General features: G+C 38.5%; 1 protein-coding gene across 2 annotated transcripts in view; it reads left to right on the forward strand.

The window, feature by feature from the left end:
* LOC122069031 (centromere protein O) overlaps positions 1 to 15101 on the forward strand; it is a 35988-nt gene extending 20887 nt beyond the window's left edge. The window contains exons 11-13 of one of the 2 annotated variants that reach the window (XM_042632968.1): positions 1913 to 2010; positions 14109 to 14359; positions 14675 to 15101. In XM_042632968.1, the coding sequence (XP_042488902.1) occupies positions 1913 to 2010; positions 14109 to 14359; positions 14675 to 14745 (420 nt within the window). In that variant the 3' untranslated portion in view covers positions 14746 to 15101. Of the gene's footprint in view, positions 1 to 1912; positions 2011 to 14105; positions 14360 to 14674 lie in introns of both variants that reach the window. The other variant, XM_042632966.1, reaches the window with a different exon arrangement.
* Positions 15102 to 15488: the final 387 nt, after the last annotated feature.

Here is a 15488-nt window from a genome sequence, read left to right on the forward strand (position 1 = left end):
GGGTTTAATAAATAAGGCGACACCAACAAGGTGACTAGGTGATTTGATAGAGTGAGATATGTTGGCCACTGACCATAAAAGAGCTTACAAAACTGTATTAAGTGTATTTCCGTTATATAATACAAATATGCACTTATATGTGGGCCCTCTGCAGCATTCAATTGGATGCGTCCTATGTAAATAATGTCTCTATCATACATGTTTATTTAAATTTCGTTTCTGCTTGGAGGTATAACTTACATTTCAACACTTTAACTGGACTTCCTTGTCCATGGTTAGTGATATATTTTTTTTCATAATTTGGTTGCTTCATCTGAAATAAGTATTTAATCCTTAGTCCTTTAAATAGTAGCAAGCAACGGTGGAAATTTTGAGTTTTTGCTAATTAGTTAGCATTTCTTGTTGTGTGTATTGAATGGAACAATAAGTTCATTTAGCTTAAGTTAAGATAGAACCTCTACAAGGACTTAAAGTGAGCCCGGCGAAACGAGCCTAATTTGATCAGTTTTAGTTAGGACAAAATTAATTCGTTTGATCACTCAAGGAAGAATACATTTTGAGATTAGATTGCATAATAGACCTCCTGTAGTTTGAAGCATTTTGTTGGACTAGGTAATATGGTGTTCAAGGAAATTTTAAGTATGATTAGGATTAGGGGTGGCAATCTTGACATGACCTTCTGTTCTGACACCAATGTAATCTATAAGAACCTTGTCTGAATTTTTTGCTTTTCGGTTCTGGTTGATTTAATGTTTATACCTAGGAGTTCATTTTTGTGTTGAATTTATTCATGTAATCATTTATCACATTTAAAAAAAATTTATTTAGGATTTCTCCCTCCAGTTTTATCACTTTTTTGTGTTATTCAATATTGTTTCAAGGCATTTCATGTCATTTCGGGTTTTGTTGTGCTTGGGGTGTCAAAACTTGGGTGAACTAATAGCCCAAACTAAAGCAACCTGTTTGAACCCAGAACCAACCATCTGATTTATTGTTCTGGTTTTGGTTTTGGGCGTAAAAAAAATCCAAAATTTGGTTCGGTCTCTGTTTGACCAAGAAAAATCCAAAATTTGGTTCGGTCTCTGTTTGACCAATTAAACCGATGACCAAATGGAACCAACTGATTATGATTGAATTGTACTGAGACTGATAAGCCTCAGCAGGTTACCCCATTGATAACCAGGTTTGAAACCCTCCACCATCTGTCCCTCTCATTTATAGACCTCTCCTTTCCTTGTCTTCTTAAATTTTTAATGTGGGACTAAAAGAAAGAGCATTCCTTGGACCCTTTTTCCTCCCTTGGAGCAAAAGGTTAGTTTTGTAGTTCATATTAGAAACTTATGTGAGGGATTGGACTTGGAAAATATGATGCCTATAATAAGGCTAGGCAGCCCAGCCCACGTACAATGTTATTGGTTTCAGTCTTGGGCCTGAATGGTCCAATAGACCAAGACTGATAAAAACCGATAAAACCAAAACTGATTTGGTCTTGGGTACCAGGACTGATAAGCTCATCGGTCCAGTTTTTGGGCTTGTGCCAAATAGGTGGACCCATTAGGTCAGCCCAATGGAAATTGAGTGGACAGGACAATTTGACACCCCTAGTTGTGCTTACCTGAATATGACCCATTTATTAAATAGGTGATGTCATTTTCATATCAAGTCGTTTGAACCAAAAAAAAGTGATCATGTTCAGGTCAAGCTATCTTGCGTTAGATTCGTTTCTTTAGTTTTCACAGCCTTACCCCAATCCCTGGCTAGATTGATTTCCCTGCCTTCTCCGAACACAGTTCAATGATTTTACTGAGGCTTTACTTGCACTTATTTCCCAGTTTCATATATTCGTTCAGCTACCTAAATATGCTTTGACCCACTATATATTGTTCTTAATTCTTGTTCCATTTTCCTGTAGGTTCGCCTTATTAAGGAGTTGTATGGAAATCAGATCAGGGACCTTTATCATAGCCTTTCTTATCATATAATCGAATTTTTGCTGGATGATAATGATTGGTAAGTGCTCACCCTCTCTCTCGATTTTCATTTATCTGGTATTTTGTCTAGTTTATTAATTTCTTACATTTGGGATTCTACAAGGAAACGTTGGGATTATGATTTGTACTGGTCTTCTCATATTTATTAGCCCATAACTCGCCTAACTTCATTTCATTTCAACGTATCATAGGTTATTGTGGAAGCTTTGTCATATCTATCTGTATCGTTTAATGCTTATGTTGGAGGACATCTTATTGATACTGTCACAAAGGAACTTCTCTACATGGTAGAGAAAGACAAATGGCAGTAGTTCTGTAAGGTAGATTATAGAAAAATTATAATTAGGATCAGTAAAGGGGATGTAGTTGGGACATCCAGTAGTTAAAATGCTTAATTGAAGCACTTGGATTAGGGATTTGAATATTTAATGTAGGATTAGTAAACTAGGAGTTATTTTCATTGGAAGTTGTGTATTGGGAAAATTTGTAACCGATGGTTTTAGATGAGGGTATTATTGTAATTTTAAGTTGGAGGAAGCTTCTATTTCCATAGTGGATAAGTATCAAGTCATTTAAGATACAAAGAAGTTGTTTCCCACCGACACAAGTAACTTTCCGTCCGAACCTTAGGTAACTTTGCAACACATGCACACACACACACACACACGTGTCTATATACATATCCTGTTGATGGAAACCTTTTGAGAGAAGGTTTCCGATTACTAATCATGAATATAGGTTAAAAAAAAGAAGGAATTATTCGAAACTTATTCCTACAATTAGATTGTCACCAAAATTCTTTCACAAAACAGTCCATCCTTTTCCTGGTTATTGTTTTTGTAATGAAAAGTATAAGGTTTTGTCACCTCTCCAACTATATGTCTTGGGTAGGAACAGATTACTGTAACTCGTACCTGCCTACAGACCAGTGAATGTTTTTCACAAATTTTATGAACAAAAGACCTTACTTTCATATTTGTCATTTCTTAACCTTAATTTTGAATCTAATCCTTGGAAGAAAATAAGTCTTTTGAAATTTTGAACTATATCTGCGTCCTAGTACTATACCTAGCGTAGAAATGGAGAATGTATGCTGTTCCAACTCACAAAGAATTCATTGAATTACCATACTACTCTTGAAACACCCAGAGGGTATCACTTAACTTATAGGCATGTTTCTAAATCTCGGTTTTGACCACTTTCATACGAAACCTAAGGTCGATATTGGATCGTACCAGGTTTCGGTGGTTTCGACCTGGTTCGACTAAAGCTGGTTGTACCAACCACGTAAAACCCTCCATCCCCATCGAAACCTGTCTTATTTCAACAGGTTTCAACCGAAAGCACCTAGTTTCGCATGTTTTGACTCCTACAAAGTGGATTTGCCAAGAACTTTGATTTTTGGCCCAAATCACTTCAATGATCAGCAGTTGTTTGCATTCTCACTGTTTTACACATTGGATTGGAATATTGGAGCTTGAAAGTGACGCCGAATACTGGAGCTTGAAAGTGATGCCTTATTTGCCCAAATTTATTAGACACTGTATGGTTCGCGACAGCCCAAGGAACAAGCTTACTATTGTTTCCTGGGGTCTTTCTACCACTATCTCCCCCCCACTGATGTATCTTCTTTTAGCCCCTGTTGTTGCTAGGATTTCCCTTTTGGCCTGCTGATAGCCCTTTTGTTGGCGTAGCCTCCCCCCTCTTTTCCCCCCTTGTATATTCTTTTCTTCTTGGTAATGAATTTATTTTATTCATCCAAAATTTTTTTTTGGTAGAGTATACTATTAGACATTGATGTAGATCGAGCCTGCAAAAGAAGGGGGCTGCTGGGTCCATCAAAGCAGACCAGCCAGCCCCAATGTTAGTCCATCAAGCCAACCAAAACCAGGAATTACTGTTCATGTGAACAGTACCCGTGAATAGTAATTTGTTCCCCTTTTTGTTTCTTTTTTATGTTAACAAGTAGTCGAAGTCAGATTTAGTCTTCTAGAATAATCCTTTATTTTTTTTTTTATGTTAGTTTTTTAGAGTACAAGTCAATAGTTAGTTACTAAAAGTCATTACTTTCTATTTTATATTAGTTTCATTTTTTAGTTTGTTTCTAAATTGTAAGGCTGTGCCTCACCTATTTAAAGAGACATTTGTAATCAATTTGACGAGATTGAATGAATTTTGTATAAGATGGCGATATGCTGTTTTTCTGTGGGATACAGTTGGGTGAGAGGCCCTAGGTGAGATGCCTAAACTTGAGGGGTGAGATGCCCAAACTTGAGGGGTGAGATGCCCAAAGCCTATGCTTCTTCTTCCTCCTCAACCCTCCATTGATTTTTCTTTCTTCTTTCATATTTTCTGTTTTAGCCTTTGTGAGAGAATGTTTGAGAGTTATATGAAGATTTGAAGTTCAGCCTACATAGTTCAAGCATAGCCAAGGAGATCAGAATCGATTGCAGCCATTCTCAGGGTTTTGGAAACTTGGGTTGAAGTCCAGATCTCCCAAACTAGCCAGCAGTTCAAGCTCATCTTTTGAAGGATTCCTAGATAGGTTACAAGGGATCTTTATTCCAATTTTGAGGATCATCCGATGCTAGGAAACCTAGTTTCTGAAGAGTGGTCAAAAGTTTCCTAATTCATGTCGACGACATAACTCTCAATTTAACTATTGGAATTGTTTCATCTTTTGAGGGTTTGTTTAGCACCACAAGAGGAGTATTTGATCAAAGTTTGAGCTTCATCAGAGTCTCCTACAGCCAACCGCAGGCTTCCTCCTATTTCAGCCAGATACGTATTTTGTTCGAAATCTGATTTCATATTTGAAATTGTGAGATCCTAACTAGGTAGTTCCTACCTAGCCTTACATCAGGCATCTTAGTTGTGTTTCAATTGTTTATATGTTACTATGTTAGATAGAATTGCCCAATCTACGACTTCACGGAGTTAAATTATTTTTTAGGTTATGGAATTATTTATTGAATTTTATGTTTTAAACAATGATTTTCCTGCGATAACATTTTTTATTTTATTTTAAATAGGGGTAATATCTGATGGATGGATTTCAAATTAATATACGTTAGACACTGTTGGCCAATCTACGGCTTGACGGAGTTGTAATTTTTTTTTTTAAATTTTAGATTTTAAAATTAATTGCTGAAATTGAAAAATTGAAAAAAATAAAAGATTCAGTTTTGGTTTGAAAAATCAAGAAAAATGATGAAAGTACATGCATTATGTTTTCAATCGAAATTGATTTCTTTAATTAATTATTAAAAAAATGTTTAAAATTTTTTTAATTTGGAATAAGACCAAGAGTATGCATGTCATTCTTCACCACTTCTTTTATGGTCATTTTAGGCCCGCCCCTAGCTCTTTTGGCTCCTTCAATCTGAATCCGCTCACTCCTTATTGGGGTGTCCTCAGATCTCCTTTGGACATGGCCATACAACCTCAAACGCCTTTCACATAGCTTCTTGTTGATTGGAGCAACTCCCAAAACTGCTCTAATATGCTCATTTCTTACTTTATGCTTCCTAGTTTTACTGCACATCTCACACTAGTCACCGCAATGATGAGGTTGCAAAACTGAGGAGGGTAAGGGTTGAGAGCAAAACTACCTTTAGAATAGAGTAGGAGAGATTGTTTCAAATGGCTAGGGCGATTGGATCATCTAGACAAGCTTTAACAGAGCTATAGCCACAACCACAGGGGGAGGAGGAAACTGAGACTTGGAGGAGAGCCCACGATTACATTTAAGAGGAGCTATAGAGTGTGAGGCCTAGCCCTGGCCCTACCTCCACCCCTACTCCATGACCTAGCCATTGAGATCCTTCAGCAGGATCCTATCGTCTTTATTTGATTGGATCGGATATAGAAGAAGCTAAAACAGATGTGGTCTGATGTGAAAGGGCTATTGGGGGTTCCTTTCTTTAAGTTGGCTTTCTGTCACAACATTCCAGCCCATTCAACTATAGGGCCACATTATTAGAAAATGTTGGATAAAAATATGTGATGTTCAATGTTTACTTGTCCCATCACAAGTAGTTGCAGGAGTATATTGAGGGGATGAAGCTCATGTGGGAGAACTATGGAGTGACAGTGATGTGTGATGGTTGGATTGGGCCCAATAGATAGTACGTCGTTTTAATGGTCTTTTGTGATTGTAGGACTATCTTTTTGAAGTTTGTGGATGCATCCAAGGTGCACAAGGATGCAAAATATATATACAAGCTGTTGAAGAAGGTAAAGGATGTGGAGGTGGAGAATGTGGTATAAGTTGTCATTGACAATGGGAGCAACTTCAAGAAGGCTGGGGAAAAAGTGATGAACAATCTCAGGTACTGATTTTTTTCGACTCCATATGTGGCCCACTACATCGTTCTTATGTTGAAAGCCATACAAAATCTTAGGCTTTTGAGAGGTTGTAGAGAGGGCAAGACTAGTGACCACTTTTGTATGCAGTAATGGATTTGCCCTGTAGGTTTTGAGGAGCAAGTGTGGTGGGGATTCTATGAGGCTAGGGCTGACACACTTTGCCACAAACTACATCGCTCTGAAGAGATTTGAGACGAATAAGGTTGGACTTAGGTCTATGTTTGCTTCAGAGGATTGGTTTCAATGGTAAGAGTTTGCTTCTTGTGGAGGTCGGGCAGCCCGGACGACCATTTCTAGTGATATGTTTTGGGATGACTTGAAGAAGGTCATTATGATCGTAATGCAGAAGTAGATTACAAGAAACTATCACAGCAATTTATAACCCCAAACAATACAAATAGGAGCAAGAAACAAAGAAATAATACCATCAAATAAACCCCTAAGGATACAATACCAATGCAAGAGCAAAACCAGCCCAAAACCCAACCCGATAGGAGAGAGAAAGACCTGCTATAGACCTGGAGAGAGAGAGAGGTGGGGCTAGGTCTGTAGGAGTCCGATTGAGCTGAACTCTTGGGCGTAGATAGTTCCTAGGGAGGGCACAAAAACCCCCAAAGTTGAGAGGATTTTGACGGTTGGTTGTGAAGTTACAAGCTTTCTTGATTTTCTGACCTAGGAGAAATAATTGCAAGCTTCAGGAGAGAATCAATTCTGGTTTGTAACTTGGACAGATATGAACTTCTAAATACTCATAATAGTCGTATATTTCAACATCAGTAACTTTAGGATAAACTAGAAAGCTTTAAATAAGAAAAAACAAAGGGAAAAGTGGGGGAGGAGCGGCTGTCTCGGCCTGGGCTTCTCACCCACAGCTATCCCGGCTGTTCTAAGCAATTGACTGCAGTTATTCTTTATTCAAATCTGTAATTATAAGTACATAGGCTCCTCTATTTATAGAGGGCAGAATAACAATCAAACTACTACTAGGAGCTAGTTTTCCAATAGGACTAGACACTCCTACTACAATTGGGAGCTAGTTTCCCAATAGGACTAGACACTCCTACTACAATTAGGAATTCAAAATAGGACTAGGACTTGACTTTATGACTCCAACATGGAGTAGGACTAACTACTAGTCCATATAGGACTTTACAACTGACCAATGGCCTAATGTGACTTTATTGAATTAATAGCAACTAACTAAACTAATGAATTAAATCCCGTTTTTCTACCTTCTACCCATATTTTAGGCCCTTTAAAGTGGCTCATTTCAAAGAAAACCCATGGGATCAAAGGCCAAACACATATATAACACAACCCAAGGCTTATTTACAATAAAATAAGCCCAAGTGACTTATCTACATCAGATCGTAGAGATATTGGTTAGCATATTGAGGATGGTGGACTCATAGAAGAAGCCCACCTTACCACACTTGTTGGAAACTATTGATATGGTGAAGATGTAGGTTGAGGTAGTGTACAGATGGGGTAACTAAAAGTTCCTTGACATAATCAAGTAGGGGTTCAATTTCAAGCGTGCGCCGACAGACCCGACGACATTGGGTTGTTCTCGGGCAAGGGTGCTACGCGATAGGCACCCAACCAATCGATAGCCTGACTCAACCTGACACGTTTAAATTCGATTTGGAGTTCGCGTAGTGCTCGTTTAAAGCATTTTTACCCAGCATAAGACTTTTAAAGGCCGTTTAGAGATAAATATCTCATTAGCCCATTTCCGGCCTGATTGAAGACTAGTACCTAACCGACCATTTAGAAATGGGACCATGCCTAGCCTATAAGGACCATACTTAAAACGGGTTGGTCATGGTGCGAGGTCCAAAAGTGGGAAAGCCCGCTTAATCCCGCTTGGCCTGACCTATTGACAACCCTATAATCAAGGATTGGTGGGAGAGGCAGCTCATGCATCCACTGCATAAGGCTGGTAAGTTTACTTTATTCACCTTAATTCAACATACTTGTCATTTAGTTGTTTATTCACTAGTTTGCATCGTTTTCAGCATACTGTCTCAATCTTAAGCACTAAACAAGCACACATTTGGGGTGAGGCAAGATCTGATAGATGTAATTCAAAAAGTGGTGGAGAGGCTGAACTAGAGGCAAATGCTCAATCTGTTTTGGAATAGAACTTTTATTTGGGTGAATAATAAATGCATTAAAAGAAGGGGGAGGGAGAATATAACCCCAAAGGGTAATTTTTTATTTATTTTTTGGGTACAACCAAAGGGGAGTTTACAAACCCCACAAGGGCACCAAACCCCATTAAGGACTACAACCAATGTCCACATGGGCCAAAAGGCTCCAATTATGGCACTAAAATGCCCATTACAACTGAAAGCCCACATGGGGAAAAGACAAGAAGGAAGCCCATTACAAGCAAGGGCAACCAAGTAAATTCTAGTTAGGGTTCCACCAACCCTAACAAATTGTCTCTTCACTTTCATTTTCACAGTCTCCCCAAAAGAGCACCACCATCAAGAGGGAAGCCATGGCGGCAGGGTATTGGCCTTACGGAGGGCCACGACCAAGCTGGCAGCTGGCCTAGTGGAGGTGACAGCCACGACGGAGGGCACTAGCCTTACGGAGCGGAGGGCATCGGTGATGCGGCTGCTGGCCGAGCATAGATGGCATCCGGACATGCTACTGGACATGCAACTGGTAGCAAATCGGTGTTAGCCAAGTGAGCCAGGCACTTTAGGTGGCTGGCGACCAAGAGGCGGCGGTGCAAGATGGCAACTGGAGAGAGAGAGCAGGTGAATGGGACTAGAGGTGTCGAGGCTGTAGGCAAAGTGGGAAACCAAACGAGCCTAGACAGGCGTATCAGGGATGGTGATCGACGGCTGTCGGTGAAGTCGCAACTCTAGCCGATGATGCTCTAACCAAAGATGGAGTCGAGAAAGGGAGGTGAGGAGGAAGAAGAGAGAGGGAGAGGGACAGAATGAAGAAGAAGAGAAAGAGCGAGTAGGAGGAGAGAGATGGTGAGGTAGAGGATGAGAGAGGAAGACAGGAGGGTGGGGGGGCAGGCTGCTCCAGAGCGACAACTGTTGTTGGATGGCCTTCGCTTCCTTCGCTTAGGGTTTAGAGGAGAGCTTAAATTATGTTTATTAATTTGTGACTAGGGAATAGAACTTATGTAATTATAAATTGGGTATTAATGCTAAAATTGGTATCAGACTTTGAAATGGATATAGACAAAAGACTTCAGGGGTGGCACTGGTAGTTTTGGCTAGGTACTGGCCGTTTCGGGTTGGGATGACACTATTGTTGGTTGGTCCAGTCATCATGGTTTATCCATTCATATTTAAGTATGCATCATTGTTTTACCATCACCTAATAATACTCTTTAATGCTCTTATGCAATTGAATGGTGGGTGCTATATGGAAGAGTCACCCGATCTAACCAAGGTAACAGTTAAAATGCTCTCTCTGACATGTTCCACCACTGTGTATGAGTGCTATTGGAGTACATAAGTATGTTCCACCTCATACACTGGAAGTGGGGGATTGATTGGGTGCCAAGTGGCTGGAGGATTTTGGTCTATGTGCATTAAAGTATGAGATTGAAAGAGCACATACGCTTGGCATGGACAATGATACAACCCCAATCGAGTTGAGCGAAATCTTCTCGTTGGAAGAAGAAGATGATCCCCTTTATGAGTGGGTCAAGGACTTAGGTGAACTTGTGTTATATGAGGCTGAGGGTCAGCCCAACAACCAGATTGCTTCACAGATGGGTGTTGATGTCGAGGAATATGTGGCGTAAAAGGGAAGAGTTCACTCATAGATCCGATGTCCATTTAAGCTTCAACCGGCAAAGATGAGTGGTCTTGTCCCTTGGATAGCACTCGCACACCTTCCCCAAGTCAAGACCATCATGATGATGATGATGATGATGGTGGTGGTTATGATGCTAGTGATAGATTATTAACCTTACGCCAGGAGGACCAAATGATGCAGGATCTGTAGACAACACTAGAGCCTGTTAGATTCATAGGGGAGACTCAGTTGATCATGCCACGCAAGATGATGATCACGGTGCATGTAACAGGTGAGGTGCATTTGAGGTTCATGCAAGCAATTCAGACATGAGGAGGAGGCAGCTGGGATGGGCATGGATGTATCGAGCTTGTCTGGCACGCTGGAAGCCATGATTTTGAGTAGACGGTATTATTTTTTTCTACATTCATGTCTATTGGGATTTTCATTGGTAGGATAGTATATTCCTAATGTTTTAAGAATAAATCTTTCTTTTTCTGTCTCTGGCACTGAAGAGGAGGAAAGTCTTTAGCTTTCTATGATGGTAGAGTATATTTTACGATTTCGCTGAGAATGAAACTTTATATCAATATCTCCATTTCGGTATTGAAGAATTTGTTCAGGTTTGGACTGTACTGTTACTGATGAGTTGGAGGAGTCTCTACTGTTCCATGATTCGGGAAATCATACTTCATCTCAATTACACGTTTTAAGAATATTACTACGTCATTTCTTTGATTCGTCATAAATAGGATAGTAAATTTGTGGCTCAAGTTACTCGAGGACAATCTAGCACAAAGTTATCATGGTGGCAAGGCAACCAAGATGTTTGAGGTACTGCCTAACTGCCTTGGCAATTAGGCGTCTGCAAGGGATTGCCTTGGCGAACAAAGCGTTCTAGTGTTCTTTTTTTTATATAACCATTTAATTTGGCACAAATAATATATTAAAAATTATATAATTCTACTTATATGCTAAATAAATATTAAAGAATCATACTAATGCAAGATATTCATTTGAAAAACAAATCAACAAGTGAATTAACTAAAAAATCATTGGGCCACATCGAATCGTCAAAAATCAACATTAAGCTACATCAAGTCAATAAAAAAATAACATTAAATCACATCAAGTCATATCAAGTCATAAAAAATCAACATTTAGAGGAATGTTCTTGTTCTCTAATAAGTTTTGACTAGTCAAATGATTTTCCTACAATTTCACAATGCACAAAATCTAATGGCATGCTCTGTTTTCTCAAGTTGATGAAACCTTTTGATTTAAATTGTGGAGTAAAAAAAGCTTATGCTTATTGCTTGAATAGAGAAAACAAACAAGAGGGACATGCAACATGGACCCTTTTTTGAAGTAGTTGTAGATGCGGAGGCACAATGGATGTGCTTTATGTGTATGGCACAAGGTGCGCAATTCAGGGATTTGCTTTATGATATTGATACCACCATATATAGCCTCAACTCTTACTCATGTCCCAAGTACTTGGTGTTGGCTACATAAATCCTATTCTACCATTGCAGTAAATGAAACAAGGGAAAAAATGAATAAGAATTATAGGAACCAATAAATGCTAATGCACCTAAGAGTTCTAAAGTTACCTAGCTTTATGCTAACATTAAGTATTTAATACTGAAGTATTCTAAGAAAATGATTGCAAACAATAGAGTAAGAAGCTCACCTTATGTGGTAAATTTATAGGTGATGGTAAACTACAAAGGCTGATTACATATCTAGGTTGCTTATCTAGTTTTCAGTGCGGAGTTGTGTGTTTATTACATAGTTTTCAATGCGGATTTGTGTGTTTGAGTTGTTACTTTTGTGCTTAGTGGGGCTGTCAAGAATTCATTATCTCATTCCTCCTTTCATAAAAGTAGGTTGGATGATGGATTGTCTTGGTGGTGGACATAATGCATGTAGGATGCTTTGGCTTGACCGATCTATATGGTACGTTAGGTAGACAACCGGTACCTTACTATAGTCTGTCGTTATAAGTCTCTGGCTGATTTGTAGTGGTGCGTTAGGTTGATAGCCGGCACTTGTTATAATTAGCCATAACCCATCAATCTTTTTTGTATGGATCTTTGCGCTCCTCCTTGCTTGGAATCTCCATGTAGCCAACCTTATCAAGTTGAAATAAGGTTTTGGATGTTGTTTTTGTTTTTGTATTAAGTATAACACAAAACCAGCTTTCCAACAATTCTAAGATTACTTAAATCTGGTTGTAATGATAAAATTATGTTCTGGTCAAACTTGTTTTAAAGTGTGCGAATGTTGTTAAAATCGCTTGAATAAAAATAATTTTATAGACATCAAAACAAAATATTATTTTATCGGAATTTTGGTTTTTAACAATGTTTTACCATTTATGAAATTTTCAGAATTAAGAAAACCTTAGCATTTGAAAGTTGAAAATTGCCCCTATAATAAAAAATTTAGTTTTTGTTCTTGGACTGGGGGATTGACTTTTTATGATTTTTGGAATTTGATTTTTAAACTATTTTTATTGGATGCAAATAGGGGGTATTTGCTTATTTATGAATAAGATCGTAAGTAACTTAAATGACATTCGGCATAAATAAGTGCTAATACAGAAGGCGATATGCAGTGTAGTAAGGTGACAAACGCCTAGGTCCCATGCAAACCGCCTGGACGCTAGTCGCTGTCTTAATAACTATGAATATAGGTGTTGCCTTGATAACTATGAATTCTGGCATCATATTAAATTCCGGTCATTTATGTGAGAACCATGGCAATCATGACAAATGAAAGAACTATTTAGTCAGTGGACTTGAACTATTTTTGAATCCAAGTAAGTCCAAAAGTTTGGTGGAATTGAAATATCTTTAAATCCGGACTTGAGAAGAATTAAAATCTGAACTTAAAAGCAGCTTGTAAGTCCATTGTAGTTTATAAATAAGTCCTCCAACCAAAGAGGAGGGCCAGGAGGCATCACTTATATCTCATATTATAACACGTGCATGTTTGTGAGCTTCCTGTCATTTCTGTGTCTTGTTAGTTGAGTGTTTCTGAGTTTGTGAATTCTCTCTAAGTTCCTCATAATACCCCCAAGTTTTGATATATGATAGTTCATGTTATTGGAGTAGTAATTATCTTATATATGTTCTTTCATTCAAGTTAAAAAGTATTGGAAAAATATACCTTGCGTGTTCTATTATCCTAGTTATATTTCTGATGTTTTTAACTGCTGATTATATAATAGAATGAATGAAAATTTCTCTACACTGGAGCTATTTTTGTGTGGATCACAATTTTCTTGAAGGTGGACTCCTAAGTGATTAATTTCTCCTTCTCCTCCGTATTCTCTTTTTGCTCCACACAATGTGGATTGCAAGTGAGTTGTTTCATCTTCTCCTTCTCCATCTTTTCTTTTTTGCTTTTACTTTCCATTCCCATTTCCCATTTCCCATTTCTGTTATGGAAGTTCTTTTAAGCCCTGTGGTAACCAGATTTTTTCACTATTTCTCTACACTATACTCTCACCCACACACTGCCCTAACCATCTTCTGTCAACTCACATCTTCGTCCTTTCAACCATCAAACCTAGCCGTAATTTTATGTAAACGTTAATTTTCCCTTTGCTGTTTTTACCTTCCATAGCTAAAACAGCTAGTTCCTTGCTTCTGGTATAAAATTTATGCTTTTCTACAAATATACTTCATGAATGTGAAATTACATCAAAGGTCTTCAGCCTGGTGGTAGTTGCTCTACTCGAATGGATTCATGTTAAAAGAAATGTTGTATTTGCCAGGCCACCCATGCCTAACACTGAAGATTGACTTGTTGCCACACTTTGTATGTGTATGTACTTGTTATGAGACTCCTGGTTCATTTTATTTCTTCGTGCAGAAAAAGAAGGATAGTTATCTATACCATAAGTGGTGATGTTCTTGTAACACTCTACTTGTTTATCCTAAAAGCATTTGTGTCCTTGTGCAGCAGGGTGACAGTCAGTGTTAGATATGCAGACCTTGTCTCTGTACTCCCAACTCGGGTCAGAGTCTTAGCGTGGCCTGTTCATCCATCTAAAAAGATTTCAACAGTAGCAACAATGACATCAATACCAGCACAACAATTACCACCTACACAAACAACAATGAACAGGAAAGGAATTGGAATGCTTGGGTCTCAGTCAGGCCCAGCTCGGTTGTCTTATGCTGAGGACGCATTGCGAACTATGAGCTTACCAGAAGGTCCTAACTTTTTTGAATTCAAAACCTTTAAGTTATATATCTAGAGTAGAATGCCAACAATATTCAGGTGGGGAGAAGGATCTGATAGATCTCCCTTGCTGTAAGACCTGATTAAATTATCGTGAACATTTGACCATCAGATTCTTTTTGGTCCATCACAGAATGACAATGAGAAAAGATTCGGTAGACCATGTGATCTGCTACTTGGATGATATAAATTGTCCTGAAAACCATTGCATGTGTCAAGTTAAAAATAATTTTATTTATCTTTGTTATAAATGTTTTGGTAACTCATTTTCTGGTTCCTTCTTGTAGCGTATGCTGAGATTGTGTTGAACCTGCCCCAAGCCGTTCAACAAATATTTCCGCCTACTGTGTCCACATAGAGTTGGCATTTATGTGGAGGAGTTGAATCTTATACAAGGCTACCAATGAATCTTATACAAGGCTACCAATGGAAGGAGGACTGGAGTGACATCAGCTCCCATAAGTTAAATCTTTCATGGTAACCAGCTTCAAAATTTTACTTCCAATGAGAACATCCACCCAGAAAGTTCTGATGGGTATGTTGCTTTTATCTTCATCCCTGTGGACTAGTTGTAAAATTTCTGTAAAGCCCTAAAGAGTAGAACAGGGGAATTGAAGAATATTTTTTAGGTTCATTTTTCAAAGCCCTGAGTGCCAGTTAACGGTATGGGATGTAATTCTATGAACACATCAGGGAAAAGGGTTATGTTTCTCACATCGCAGCTCTGTCTTGATTCGTTTTTTTCCCTCGCATTCTACGGAATGTTGTTGGGAATCAAAATTTGAATGTTGCAGAGGTGTGTTTGCAGCCAAGAACAGTTGCTAAACACATCAGGCCGCTGTCACCGAGACAACTTGGCACTAGAAAATTGGGTGTTAATAATAGGTAAACTGCTTTTTCATTAGACCAATAACCATTTAGTACAGATCTTATAATTATGCCCTGCTTTTCCATTACATTTTTTTCATTAGATCAAAATCCATTTTATCTACTGCTCATGCTTGTTGAAGGTTGAATCTTTCGTTTTTTATTTATTTTTTATTGGGGTTAAGAGTTGAAGGTTGGAACACGATGAGCAGTCTGAGGTGTGCAATCCTGACA

This window comes from Macadamia integrifolia, chromosome 2, assembly GCF_013358625.1.
Source record: "Macadamia integrifolia cultivar HAES 741 chromosome 2, SCU_Mint_v3, whole genome shotgun sequence".
In the NCBI taxonomy this organism is placed as follows: domain Eukaryota; kingdom Viridiplantae; phylum Streptophyta; class Magnoliopsida; order Proteales; family Proteaceae; genus Macadamia; species Macadamia integrifolia.